This window comes from Argiope bruennichi, chromosome 8, assembly GCF_947563725.1.
Source record: "Argiope bruennichi chromosome 8, qqArgBrue1.1, whole genome shotgun sequence".
NCBI classification, from domain to species: domain Eukaryota; kingdom Metazoa; phylum Arthropoda; class Arachnida; order Araneae; family Araneidae; genus Argiope; species Argiope bruennichi.
This window is the reverse complement of record NC_079158.1, coordinates 88,974,411-88,989,852: the sequence shown is the minus strand read 5'-3', so window position 1 is coordinate 88,989,852 and position 15,442 is coordinate 88,974,411. Positions and strand designations below refer to the sequence as shown.

Here is a 15,442-nt window from a genome sequence, read left to right as displayed (position 1 = left end):
ATATTCCGCTAAAGAAATATGTGTCTGCTATTTTATTTTGCAGAAGGAAGACCATTGCCAGTCAACCAACGACAAAGGGTTTATCCAAATGGCACCCTACAGATTATGGACATTCAACCGGGGGAGGACAATGGTCAGTACAGCTGCGAGGTCACATCCGGTGAAGGAATGCAGCCTGCGTCTCGAACATTCCGCATCATCATTCGAGGTTGGTGTGTGACCACCTGTTCTTTATGTAGGGAGAGCAATTCTCCATATTGATTCTTGCTTTATACTAAGTGCAAGTGCTTTTACTTTCCCCGACGCTCCGTTTATTGTTTCTGAAAGAACATTCCAGCTAAAAGAAGGGACCGTCCTTCCATGAGATTGCGAACAGTTCCAGGAAAGAACACTTTTTCTATTATGATAAGGAATAATAAATGATTGCTAGCCATTCATATCGCAGCTTGTATTCATTGCAAGAAATGTGATTTCCTAATTAGTTAAAGTATACTTATGTGGTAAAAATGGCATAAATGAGTAGAAGAACTTGAAAAGAATAATGCTGAGTGAATTGAAAAGTATAATAGCTGTCTATCAATATAATGTTTACATTCTAACTATTAGCATTATATATTATTAATTCAAAAATCTAACGTTTTTAAATTAAGTCTTAATTTTTATTTTCTATTATACTTGAATCTGCTTCTTTATTCAATATCTGCTTCTTTAATTCAATTGCGCATGCTTCTATATTTTTCTGCATTTTTAGTAGCTTTAGTTTTAACTATCTTAACCCATAACTGGAGACGTGAATTTCCTCTCGCGGTCAGGGACAAGACGGCTCCATTATTATTTTTTTCTTTTTTATCTTTTGTAAATAGCATTCGAATTTATTTTGGAAATACAGTACATTTTGGTGACCATGTAGTTACCAAAAATATTAAAAATATTATTGTCAAAATATTAAATGTTGGAAACATGTTATAAGGAAAACCTAAACAATCCTTTAACGAGCATTTGCTTCGTTTACATGATATGGAATTACACTAATGTTAATAACTGTTCAAATTTAACAAACAAAATTGTAGAATACTGTATTTTAAAATATTATTTTAAGAATATCCCTTTATTCTTTTTGCATTATTCAAATTAAAAGTAGTTTTAGAAACACAGACTCCATACATAACAACAAAAACTTTGAAAAAGAATAACTTGGTTTTACGCGCGTGTCCATACTTAGAAAACTTATATTTATATGCTGAAAGAAAGTATTGAGAATTATTATTTGGTACTACTGAGAATTACTACTTGGTAAAAATCAGGAGAAAGTACTACTTGAAAGTATTGAGAAGGTGATTGTATTTGAGGACTAAATACCACGCGACAATCAGAGCTATTGAACAATGCGGTATCAGTTTGAATCCCGTCTCCAGTTAAAGGTTAAGCTATTGCAAAAATAGTTCTTTAGCTTTATCTCCAAAAGGGAATCGTTTGAGCTAAGAAAAATTATCAATTCTTCTTCCCCCTCCCTTTATGCTTAAAAGTCCATAGGCGAAATTTGCAAATCGTATTTTTCTCAAATTGTCATGACTCAAAAATAATAACTGAAAATTCTTTTATCTATAGTGAAATAGAAAACTATGTTTCAAATTTAAAATAAACTCAATAATTGGTTTATAATCATGACTGTATTCCCTTCAAGATCATTCGATATCATAATGTTGTTTTCTCAAATTATCACAAAATTATTGCTTGTAAACAACTTCCAAATATTTTAATATCTGAAATTTCTTAGGCTTTTAAATTCCTAGGTTTTAATAAAATTACTTAAATTTTTAAAGAATTTCATATAAATTTCCTCAACAATATATTTATATTTTAATGCAAAATTATTTTATTGGACCATATAAAATTTCAAATATTTTGAATTATTTGAATTATAAATTTATAATTAACATGTATTTATCCAATTTGAACATTAATTAATGATCATACATGACGTATCTCTATAATGAAATTCATTCTATTTTTGTATTATGTAAGTGCAATAATTCATAAACACAACAACTTAAATCAATGAAATTTGGTATGTTATCTTGAGACTACAACTGTAATTTCGTGTGATATTTTGGTCCAATTGGTTTTGCAAAATATCTTCCAAAATAATTTTATCTCAATAGATTTACTAAAATTTCTAGATTCACGCCAAAAGAATCATATTTCATAGCTATCTTTTACTAATGCTGTGCAAGGCCTTCTCTGCCTTATCCAAGGTCTACAATTTTATACAGTGATCGAATGATAAAAAAAAGAAAAATATCTCGATAATATGCAAAATGTTTCGGAGAAATACATCCCCCTGCTATTTGCTTAATAGTAAACTTTTCTTAGTATTAATCAAAATCGTTAGTAAAAAGATCACATTTTATAATTTCAGACACTTTTGAAGATATCATCTCAAGTTAAAGAAAGAAATGTTACGTAATTATTTCGGAGTCGTTATTATTTACACGACGGTATGAATTTTTTTATTAAAACAATATATTTGGATAATTATGTGGCATAAAAGGTATATTTAAACATTCATGCAAACATTTTTCAATACTTTTAAATATTCTGCAGTGATTATCGAACGTAATATCCTCTTAATACAAAGGCCACTTATTTTTTCAATATACGATGAATCATAAAAAAGGAAAATAATAGGAACCAGAATGAATTTATTTCTAAAGGCTCTAAACAAAAAAAGAATTATTTTTCCACACAATCGTCATAAAGATTCAGACATTTGTCATATTGGTACATCAGATTCTCTATATCTTCTTCGAAAAGTTGCCATCGGTGAGTGAGAGGGGTTTAAACTCTATTTTGAAGTTCCAAATTTGTTTGGAATTATTACTTTTGCATCTCGGACAGTTTTTCAAGTCAAAGAAAAGAGAAAAACTCCTCATCTCTAAGCCACATTTTTGATAAAGAGGAACAAGGGCGTAAAACTGTCACAACAGATCTTGTTTAACGAATTGATCAAATCGTTCGAAAGAGCTGGAAGATGCTGAAATCCCATACAACGAGTTGATCGGTCAGAAATCCAAAATTACGACTTTGGAGAATGAATGTTTACATTTTCTTTAACTATTTTTTTTCCTTAAAAGAAAATTCAAAATGGTTCCAGATAAAAGAAAGTACATACTTACAACGATGGGCCTTTACTTACTTAAAAAGAAAGTAAAGGCCCATTTCATATCAGTAATGGTAAAGATTCTTGAAATGATCATCAGAAAATCTTATCTACTGATATGATAAATACTTAAAGTAGCCACGATTATACATAAGTTTTGATAATAAATATGTTTCGTTCTCTATTCTTATTTTCTTTTTATGGCCATCGAACCTTGAAAAAAAAAACGGTTGTCATAATGAAATATTTCATTGAAGCTAAACTTACCATCTCAACTCTTAAAATAAATGAATAAAATTTGTGATAAGATCTGTTGATGTTTTAAAATGAAATAAATTAACGATGCAAGAAGCATATTTATCATCTCAGTTAAGAGAGATTTCAATATAAGTATCTTTAAGTTCCCATTGATGTTTTAGTTCGGAACTATTACGAAATATATTTCCTCAAAATGATTAATAATTTATGAAATTCTGCCTATTAATTTGATATATGCTATAACATCTGTTGATGAGCGGCAATGAATTGGATAAACGCTGAGGGAGCACATTCCTTATCTGTTGTATCGTTCTCAGAGATAGAAAATCCTATTCGTAAAGCACTAAAGAAAAGGTAACGTTTTATTAATCATTTCAAACCACAGTTTATTATGTCTGTTGGTATGTTATAAATTTCATGATATCTCGCAGAAAAGAAAAGGGAATGGAGATTTCTCACCCAAAAACTCATAAAATTCTGATTCAGGGATCATCCATGTTTGGGTTGGACAATTCAGGCAGATAAATAAGATAACGTGTGCTTAAAGAACGATCCCTTCCCAATCACAAGTAGAAGTTTACGCTCAAAATTTACGGTTGAACACCATAAACCGATGTAAAAGTCGTAAATTTGTTGGGGTGGAAAATGTACATAAAAGTTGTTTGCCAGGGGGATTGGAAAGGGGGTTTCAGAAGGTTAGTTCACAGAAGTTATTCTAGCAAATGGGTCAATGAAAGGAAGAAAACGTGCTCTCGTAAAACGTCGCAGTTGGAAAAAAAATGAAAAGATGGCGAAATAAGAAAGTTTAATCGGATATATTGCAGTTCTCTATTTTAAAATTTTTTGGACAAATACGGTGTTGTTTTAAGTACCTGGACACTAAAAATTCAGAATATTTTGGGTTACTGTTTAAAGAACTGTATGATTCTGAGAAAAAAGATAGTAATTGCAACGTAAAAGTGCAATATAAACTGGAAATTGCCGAGTGAAATATGGACACTGAATATTGTTTCAGACTCTCGACTTTTCATGTTTTCTAATATTTAATAGAAACAGATATATTGAAGAATAAAAACGCCCTAAAAACGCCCCTGACTGTCCTCTTAAGTAAAAAAAAAGAAAAAAAAATAGTTTCTGAGTAATTTAAAATTATAAAACAGCTAAGTAAGCATTTTAAATAGCTGAAAAAATTGGTTTGAATTCAAACTTAAATGGATAAAAACACTGTTTTTTGGTAGTCTTGAAAACTAATTTCATTATATCAGTTAAAATATTCTAAATTAATAAACGTATAAAAATTTAGAACGCTTGTAATTTATTCAGACACATTAAATTTTTATTTCTTTATAAAATATAAAATATTTTACAGACACACATCTTTATGTATATTGTAAAAATTTCTCTTAATAAAAGATATTTGAAATATCGGTCTTTTAATAAAGGATATTTGAAATATTTTTAACGCCAATTCTTTATTTTAAAAATAATTAATATAAAATGCTCAATCAATGAATGAGAAAAAAAATTAAATTAAAAATGAATAATATTTTATAAAAATTAATTGTAAATCTTTTAAAATGGAAATCGATAAAAGGATTTCATATCTATATGTTAAAATCCTCCATTCATAAGTATTACTTTATGGTCAATCGATAAAATTTACTAAGCAAACATTTGAGCTTTAATCAATAATTTCGTATTATTTGCACAACACATACTAAATTCTTTATGTATTTCTTTAATATATAAAACACGCATTAAAATGAATTCGATGTGTATGTTGCAGCTGGACCCAAGGTGGCAAGCTTCTCTTTTCGGGATAATCTACATGAAGGAATGCGGACAGCTGTCACCTGCATAGTTCTAGGTGGAGACGGGCCATTATCTCTTAGATGGTTAAAAGACGACGAGCCACTAGCTGAGCAGGAATTAAATGTGAATGTCTTGCAAGAAGAAGATGGCTCTATATCTACACTTACATTTAAAAATCTAACTTATAAGCATAACGGAAATTACACATGTATAGTCACTAATGATGTGGCTTCTGGTTCATACAGTGCAACTCTGACAGTTAAAGGTAAGTTATGAATTTGAAATGAATGTCTTGCAAATGTAGCGAAATATCGGCTTTGCTTTAAAATTTCTCGAAATGTGTTTATTTATTTATTAAAGAAAGGAGGCATAAGCTTTAATTTATTTTATACATATTCAAGAGATAGAGGTATGTTAAATGTATTTGCTTATTAGTGACATAAATGCGGTTAATATTGCATTTGCATTAAAATATCTCGAAAGTTTTTTTTAAGGAAAGAATCTACAAAATACAATATTTTAACCTTTTTTGGATACTTAAACTTTAATTTACTTTATATATATATATTTGAGAGATTAAAGCATTTTATAGGTGGTCATGCCTGCAAATATAGTTAAATATTAAATTTGCATTAAAATATTTTGATTTTGATTTTTTTTTTTTTTTTTGAGGAAAAGAATCTACAAAATACATTAGTTAATGTTGTTCAAAATACCCAACTTTAATTTACTTTGTATATTTAAGATATATAAGAATATTAAATGTGTATGTTTGTAAATGATTTTAAGCAATCAGATCAATGATTTTGTCAATCCAAAAAGAAAAAAAGATTATCTCAAGAGAATTAAATAATTATTTAAAATTCCCAAAGAAATTTAAAAATATCTAACAAAAAACCAAATTGGTAATTCCATTAAAGAGAAAGATTTCGTATTTAAAAATAACATAGTATTAAATTTTTTTAGTACCTGTTTTAGTGGTTTTACAGAATTCCATTTGTATATAGAAAGAATCTGTATTTGTTTCAATTAATAAACTTTCTCAAGCTATAATTATAACAATCATTAAATTGTATTTTAACATCGAAGTTTTTTTAAACTTTAATGATATCTTAATAATCATTGTCAATGATTGAAACTATTATTCATTAATTCAGCACTTACATCAAGGAACACATGACTGATAAGCTCTCGGACAAAATGAAATAAATTCAATTAAGTTTTAAACTCGAAGGTTTCTTCAAGTGCACATAGATAAATAGTTTACTAAACTTCTTTTGTGATTATAAGAATTGTTGGTTGGTTTATGTTTACCCATTTTTACAGGATTTCTTAACACAGCTAATGCAGAAACAAATATTTCTTATAATATATTTTCTTACTTTTCAGTACTTAATTTATTTACCTCTCATCAGTATTTAAGTATGAATAGCAAGTTATTTTATTTATAACCGAGCTTTGAAAGTTTTAGAACTCAATTTTTCTCAATAACGAAATAGACAGAGCTTTTTTTATTTTCTTAGAATTATTTCTTTATTATTATTATTACTTAAGTTTTCTCATATTTTTTGCATTAATTTTAATTCTTGAAACCCCCCTCTACTTCCATTGGTAGATATAAATTGAGTATATTTAATTCTAAGTAATTATAATTTGGCTAGAAAATTTATGTAAATTTATTATTTCTTTGGAAATATTCAAGTACGAAAGGAAATATTTGTCCTATATAATGAGAAAAAAATATACCAAATATTTATTTGATTAAATATTTACATGAATAAATATATTTTCGACATTCAAAAAGTATTTTTAGCTTGGAAAAATAATAAAACATTTAATAGCTTTTAATTCTTATTAAATAATTAAATTCTTAAAATATAAATATAATCAGTTTCGTAGTATCGTAATAATATATTTCTTATAAATACATTAATTTGAAGTTTTTTAACAAAAATCCTCATTTATTTAAATTAAGATAAATAATTTGAAAATAGAAGGAAATGTGAATCTTGACTTTATTTAATGCAATGTATTTCTTTCTTATTACTTTAAGGCAGTTTTATGGGGAAATGCAGCAATGTTGGATTGTATTTGCAAATGAATAGCTTCAAAATTCATTAAATTTATGAAAGTATATAACACCTTTCACTAAATTCACATGGGCACTTTACAATTATAGCTCATATATTGTTTATGATCAAGAATAACGTTATTCTTCTGTCTCAGGATGTCATCCCTTTTCTCTCCCAGGAACCTCCCCCCCCCCGAAAAAAAGGGATGGCCACGTAAATTCTATTAAGGAAAATAAACCCACAAAACTTCTGGAATGGAAGCGAACCGACCAGCTTATTATGGTTAAAATGAAAGCAATGGAGATTTAATACATAGGATGCAACAATGCAATAGAATAAGCACTAAACTAACATAACGTATCTACTAAAAGTAAAAATAAAAATAAACATAGAATATCTATCTACTAAAGAAACATATTTACTAAATGACGAATACTAATAATGATAAAAATTAATAGCATTAGAGATTAATATAATTTTAATAAAGACGAAACAACAAGCTTTTTGAAAACTTATTACAATCTGTAGTTCCTCCGAGATGGATGTTGGAACCAAGTGACACTTCTACAGTTGCGGGGCGGCCATCTAGAATTGATTGTCAGGCTGATGGTGTTCCTCAACCACATGTTAGATGGAAAATGGCAATTAGTAAGTGAAATTTCATGTATCATAATTTAAACTAAATTTTTACCTAAAAAAATCTTATTTTTAATACAGTAAGATAATTTTATCTTATCCGTTACTGTTAAAAGTTTTATTTTTATTCTTAATTAAGGAAAAAAATAACCAAAGAAGAAATTTAGGAAAGCATTTCTATAAATATGTAAATGGAGAAGGAATTTTGACACTTTATGTAGTGACAGTTCAAATTCCTTATCATTTCTACTGAGTGGAATTCATGTATATTTAGTTTATTTGCATTTTCATTCCCCATGGGAATTCGGAAATGAAAATTAATGAAATAGTCCTTGGGTTAATCATGTTTGTGCATTTTGACAACTCCCATTTTTGCATTATTTTTCAGCATAAAAGAGACAAAAATGATTTATTGGCTGTTTAAAATGCTTATAAATGATTCCATTGTGAGGAAAATAAACATAAAACTAAACATATTAGAAAAAAGTTTCATTTAGTTTTATATACCAACTATATAGAGAAGTTGTCATAACTAGACAATTATAACGTTATGAAACCACTACTGTTTGGTATCGAACACGGAAATTTCTTTACTATATCTTTTCGACTTGAAAAAATACATCTGCATTAATCGTTGGAAATTCATAAAGTCCTTTCTGTTTATTTGGGTTTATTTTAACTGCAAATTTTTATTCGTATTGGAATTATGCAGAAAGTATTGTAATAATGAAAAAAAATTTGAACTCGAAATTTCGATGAATCTCCAGTTTCTGAGTTCGATAAACACATATTTAGAATTATGTCTGTCTGTAGATAGCATGTCCTCTTAACAAGATAAATCAAAAATGCTTTGAGCTAAACAGCTAAAATTTGACGCATGAGTTTCAGACCAAATTTGTGGATTTTTGTTAAATTTTAAACGAAATCCATTCAGAGGAAGTCTGTCGGTCTTGATATTCGACTACAAGCGAGCTGAATAACTATAAAATGTAAAATGCTAAACTTATAATGTTTTTCAGTTAAATGTAGATTAATGTTGCAGATTTACAATTAAAAGTAAATTAAACAATTTTCAACCAAATCTCTGTAAGGATTGACCGTTTTTTAGTCGGAGTTTTCACACGCATATAAACGAAATGAATTAAATCAATGGAATTCAATATATGATCTTATGACTATAACTATAGATTGGCATCAAATTTGATTACAATTGGTCAGGCAAAGAAAAAGATGTCCAAAATACATATTCACCAGATATATTCGGTAAAAATGTTAGAACAGAATATTAATTAAGAATGTTATCACATGACATTTCTTAATTAATATTTGTGAATGCTATACAAGTTATGCTTGGCCTTACTCAATATTCTTTGTCTTATGCTGGAGGAAAGGGATAAGATCTATATTGTGAAAATTCGCCAGTAAGTTTTCGAATACCACTGCCACTGGTTTCAGGCCTGCACAGTATTTGTAAATAATAACATGTATTGCATAAATATAACATTTTAAAGCTGTTAAATACACTCAACTTGGCGCGATGTTGGATCTACCACTACCAAATACCACAAGTAGTTATTTCGTGAATAGTAGACTAAATAAAAGTTTTGTAAAAAACGTTTTCGTGAATAGTAGACTAAATAAAAGTTTTTTAATATGTTATTTATATTTTTAATTAAAAATTGATCAAAATTTTAATTTCTTTCTCAATAACATCGCCACATATTCACAGCACTTAAATATTTAAAAACTGAAATTTCAGCTGCAGTAATTTTGCGGCAAATTCTTTTTTTATTTAATTTTAATAGAATTTTTAAAAAAAACTTATTAGAATATTTTGCAGAATATTCATGATTTTAGATATTAAATTTATATTCATGCACATTGTAATAATGTTAAATATAGTTTTGGCGTGCGAGTTACATCTGTTAAACAATGAAAGGCAAAATTTAAAAATAAAATAAGAATAGTTGAATTAAGCTTTAAATATTATCTCGTCATCAGACCACAAGTTCTATATCACAAGGGCCCAAAATATCCTAAGTGTAACTTCAAAACTAGACATAAATATAAATAAATGAAAATAAGCCAAAAACAGTTTCGGGCTGGAATCTCGATTTTCTTTTGATTTTTATTCCTTGTCTCTCTTTCCATTTAGAAATAAATACCTCAACATTAATAATCTTCCAGATATAGCCAGTCAATTTGAATTATGTTATTTTTAAGAAAATTTATATATAAAGTACTATTTATAAAGTAGTTATATATAAAATATTACATTTAATTTGGATTAAGAAAGGCTCGCATGTTTTATCCATTTTTTAACCATCAAAATACTTTCATTTCATATAAGGACAGGAATTAATTATTTTTCATTAAAGACACATCATTATATATTTGTTACATTAGAAAATACAACCATTTCTTAAAATATTGCCATTTTCAAATAATCGGTGACTTATAAAAGTTTCATTCAATGATTTAAAAGATCTATATTTTTCCTACCAAACACTCCTATGTTTGCAGTGTTAAAAATGTAACATTACTGTCAATTTCAATTAATATGTGTTAATAACTTTATTTATTTTGTACTCATTAGTATAATATAACATAATTAAAAACATATATTAAAAATGCAAAATCGTTTTACAAAATGCTGCTGGAACTATTGTCAGTAACAAATGATAATCTTTTGCTTTCATAAGATTATACATGATTTACAACTTTTCTTCTAACGAGTAAGTGAAAACGTTAATGAATTATTAGTGAGAAGTGTGTTTGCTGTTACTCTTATAATTGAACGGTATCTGAAAGTGTGCTGCCTTGTCTGTTAGCTTTAAATATTGAAGTGCCTTGCAAATGAAAGGCATAACTATTTCGATAATAGTTTGTGTAATAGCATTTAACGAGTAGAGCTAAGCAGCGAGGATAACAGCCATTATTCTCCTCGAAGCTTAGAAGCTCAGGGAGTGGCTAAGTTGTTTTAGACGAGATCAGGAAGGGGTTTATAATTAAAGGCCTAATTTGTATCCACGCGTCGAGGTTTCACTCGCTGTCCAAGAAATATAAACGAGGATAAAACTGCTATACGTAAACTGATCAGTAAAGAATTACACATGCATAATGTTTGCAGTTGTAGACATAATTCTTGTGCGTTCCATTTGTATTAATCCATACTATAGCAATGAATTTGCATCACATTTATTAAAATTACTTAGTTTTAGGCATTATTCATGAAATTTCGGTGTTTAAAAGATGTAAAATATAATATTATCTTCATTATTGATGAAATAATTATGATATTATGATTAAAAAATACGTAATTAATCGAGTCAAAAAGGCAAAAAAATCATGTTGAATGCTTTTATTAACGTCTTTAAATACACAATCCGAATCAATTTATACAACAAAGAGATAATTATGCATTATTTCTTGTAGTGATGATATTGTCGGGAAAAAAATATAGCCTCAAATTTTTTGCAAAAAATTCAAGGACATGACATGAAATTTCAAAATTTTTCATCTTTCTCTGCCGAGATTAGATGAAAAAAGTAATAATTCTGAATAGTATAAGATGAACCAATAGTATCAGATCTTTTGATAAATCTCTAAGAGAATTGGGTTCACATTTCTCTGGCAAATCATTGCAAATTATTATTATTTTTTTTTAAATTTCGAGACGAGTTAAATGCAGAAATTGTAGAGAGATCATTTAGGTATTCAGATATATATTAATCGAAATGGTGTAACAATTATTTATTAATGCTAAGCGAAACACGTGCAAGCTTAATTTCAAAATAAACAGCGAGAGTGGTTTTCCTGAAATTTTCTCGCATATTCTTCAAATAAAATATCCTCCTCTTTCTTCTACAAATTTTGGAAGATGGGTAAGGCACCGAATGCATTGAATGGTGAACGATAGTAATGGTCATAGATCTTTGCTTAAATCCAGCATTTTTATTGAATCTCTCCGAAGAAAAAGTACTTTGGACGCCTTTTTACTAGCCAATTCAAACCAAAATTCGACACAAAATTACAATTGCAGTCACAAAAAAACATACCGAATTCATTGATTTAAATTACTGAATTTACGCACATGTGAAGTTATAAATTGCCAAACCGACAACTGTTTACCAGATTTGTTTCAAAATTTGGCAAGTATCTATATTTTATATACTTAACTGGAGTGTAAATTGTTTTGATCCAGTTCTTTACATTTTGTAGTTATCGTCTTCACGTGTGCTGGAGCAAATAGACAGACTTCCTACAAATAGATTTATTTCCAAACTTGTTAGAAATCTACAAATTTGATCGTATATCTATATACTACGTTTCAACCTCTAACTAAAAGCATTTTTGAGTTATCATGCCCAAAACCTGGCTAACAGACAGACATGTGTTTTTAGTACTTGCGGAGGTCTGCTGTTTAGGATAGTCAGTTATAGTTAATGTCCCAAAAGAGACTCCAATTTTAATCATTATGTAATCATTATAAATTTTTATTCTGCATGAGGTTAGGTAATATACTAAAGTTTTATTCTTCAAAACTAAATAAATAAAGTTCAGCTTATCGAAGATACAAATGGAAAATAAAAGACTGCAAAACACCACTATCGTATATATTAATTTCACATTAATTAACGATACCAATATGGAAATATTCATCTTAAGATTAATTTTTGTAGTAAATTTCAAAGGGATTATTCATATAAACTTTCATTAAACAAAATTAACTTTTTGCAGTTTACCAAAATCAGTTTAAAGCATAACAAAATTCGTTTATTTCATAATCGAAGTTTTTTTTTATATATATAATTTGCTTATTCAAACATCTTTTCTCTCCTGAAGTTTAGTATTTATCGCATTTGTCTCCTTAAATCTTCATTCACCAATCACTAATGCATTCCCGGAATATTTATCTGCATATTGTTAGAATTAATTAGAAAATTGTAAGATTGAATCTGTAATAAATTTTCTTAAAATTATATTTTAATTCTAATGAATCAGTTTTGTTCATAACAACTAATATCATAAATTCAATTGAATTTTTTAATTTTTTAACGAACAAAATCTATGTAAAATTAGTTTCTAGAATGAGATTCATTAATGATTCTTATGAATATTCAACACATCTTTTTTGTGTGTGTGTGCAGCTTTATTTTAAGATTATAATTTATACACATTGCATATTTCTAATGTGTATTCATTCAAAATTTTGATATTTTTAGGAGCGATAGTGAATTACTTTGACTTGCAAATTATTATATTTTTAAAACCAAATTCATTATTTTCGAAACAAGTAACGTGAATCGTATAAGAAGTAACATTTAAAAAAAAAGGTTTATTCTTAACTTTTTGAAATAAAATTAAAATATTACGAAATGCTTATTAAAATCATCTCATAATATATGTGTATATAAGTCTTGTATTAGAATAAAGAATATATTTATATGAAAATATAAAACATCTTACATAAAATCTTATGACGTTGTTTAATAAAACCAAATGCATCTTAATTTTAAAACTATAATTCATCCATAGAGAATAATTCTAATGCATTTTTACTTGAAATTTTTAAATTTATTAGAAATGAGATGAATTATTTTGTCTTGCAAATTATGTTATTTTTATAATAAAATCATTACACCCTAAACAAGTGGCGTGATAGATAAACCATGTTCTCAATTTTAGAAACAAGATTAATTATTTTGATAAGCAAATCGTGTTATTTTGATAATAAAATCCTTATATCCTAAACAAGCGACCTTATACATAAACCGTGCTCTTATCTTCAGAAATAAGATTAATTATTTTGACTAGCAAATTATGTTACTTTGATAATAAAATCCTTATATCCTAAACAAGGGGCCTGATAAATAAACCATGCTCTTATCTTTAGAAATAAGAGGCATTATTTTGACTAGCAAATTATGTTATTTTTAAAATAACATCTTTATATCCTAAACAAGAAAAGTGATAAATAAACCATGTTCTTAACGTTAAAGTGCTAAATTTATGCAAATGCGCCATTGCTATTATACGATTCTCCAATCCATTATCATACCAATTCTAAGGCAGCACACGCGCTGCATCCAGTTGTGTAGTGGACACCTCTATTCAGTGAACAACCTATCTTTCTTTGCAGGTCAGCCCCCGGAGCAGTTCAAAACTATTGTGAGCAGCTCTCACATTCACATACTGGTCAATGGTTCTCTCAATTTTCGCAGCGTGGAACCCAGTGATGCCGGATATTACCTCTGCGAAGCCAATAATGGTGTGGGATCCGGCCTCAGCGCTGTTGTCCGGCTGACAGTTCACAGTAAGTTAGAAACGTTGTGCTTCAATGGCAACTATTGCTGGGTGACATTTTCAATTAGGTTTAAAACGACATCGATTTTCACTTTGTGGGAAACTTAATAAATCGCTAGAAGTAACATGATCAGCCAAGCGACAAATGTCTCTCCTATTCTTGACTGATTCGTATTGAGTATTCTTCACATGTGAGCAATTATTGGAGATAGAAATTGATAGAAATTGCTCGGAGAAAAGGGCAAAACTTTGTAATGGACGTATGTAACGATTGCTGTCTAACAAACTGTGTAATTTAATGCATTTTATTTGTTGTATGACAGATATTCGAAGTTTAAACTTTTAAAGAAGTGAGTTACAATGTCAGTTTCTTTTTTTTTTCCTGTTAATTTTGGATATTTAATGATTAAATAATAAAATAGATGTTTATTTCTTTTTTGACATAAAAACAGGCTGGTTTTACAAAATAAATTACTAAACAAATTAGTATTATGATAATAATTTGTAATTATAATTTAAATTCAAGTCTCATTTATTTAGTTAGTTTTTGCATTCTTTACATATTTTAAATAAAATATTAAAACTTTTCTAAAAATGCAAAACATGCATTATATGATTAATTGACTTTTTGTTTGAAAATGATTTGCAGTGTAACACGCTTTAAATAAAATATAAAGAAGCAATACATTTCAATAAATTCGGTATGCATTATTTTAACTAATTAATAGAACTTTAAAGTTAGCAATAATTTTGCCTCTTTGTGAATTCTAATTAACTGTGGCTTCTTTATTAAAGCATGGAATTCAACATTTAAACTGTTATATTTGAAAACTTTAACTATAAACTTTGATGTGTGCTCAAAGAATTTTCAATAAATATAAAAATTGCAACGTTCTTGGTCTTAATTTTTAATGCATATAAATATTAAAATTTTGAATAAAATCGAATATAAAATAAGCTCCGAAATACTAATTATATGTAAAAAAGAATGTTAAAATATTTTACCCTAACTGTATTTTTCAGCTATTAAATCAAATCTAAGCTAAGTTGCGTTTTGTATGTTTTTTTTGTCAAAAAAACACTTTATCAGATTATAATTTATGTATTATACAAGAGTTTCACTTAACTTTCCGTAAATATTGTTTATTATCCTTAAAACTAATTCTTGGTATTTGAAATATAATTCAGACGAAAATAT

General features: G+C 27.7%; 1 protein-coding gene across 1 annotated transcript in view; it reads left to right on the top strand.

Annotated features, from left to right (window-relative positions):
- LOC129981306 (cell adhesion molecule Dscam2-like) overlaps positions 1-15,442 on the top strand; it is a 493,597-nt gene that overhangs the window by 266,832 nt on the left and 211,323 nt on the right. The window contains exons 8-11 of the mRNA XM_056092083.1: positions 44-208; positions 5,205-5,495; positions 7,831-7,950; positions 14,081-14,254. Of these exons, the coding sequence (XP_055948058.1) occupies positions 44-208; positions 5,205-5,495; positions 7,831-7,950; positions 14,081-14,254 (750 nt within the window). The remainder of the gene's footprint in view (positions 1-43; positions 209-5,204; positions 5,496-7,830; positions 7,951-14,080; positions 14,255-15,442) is intronic.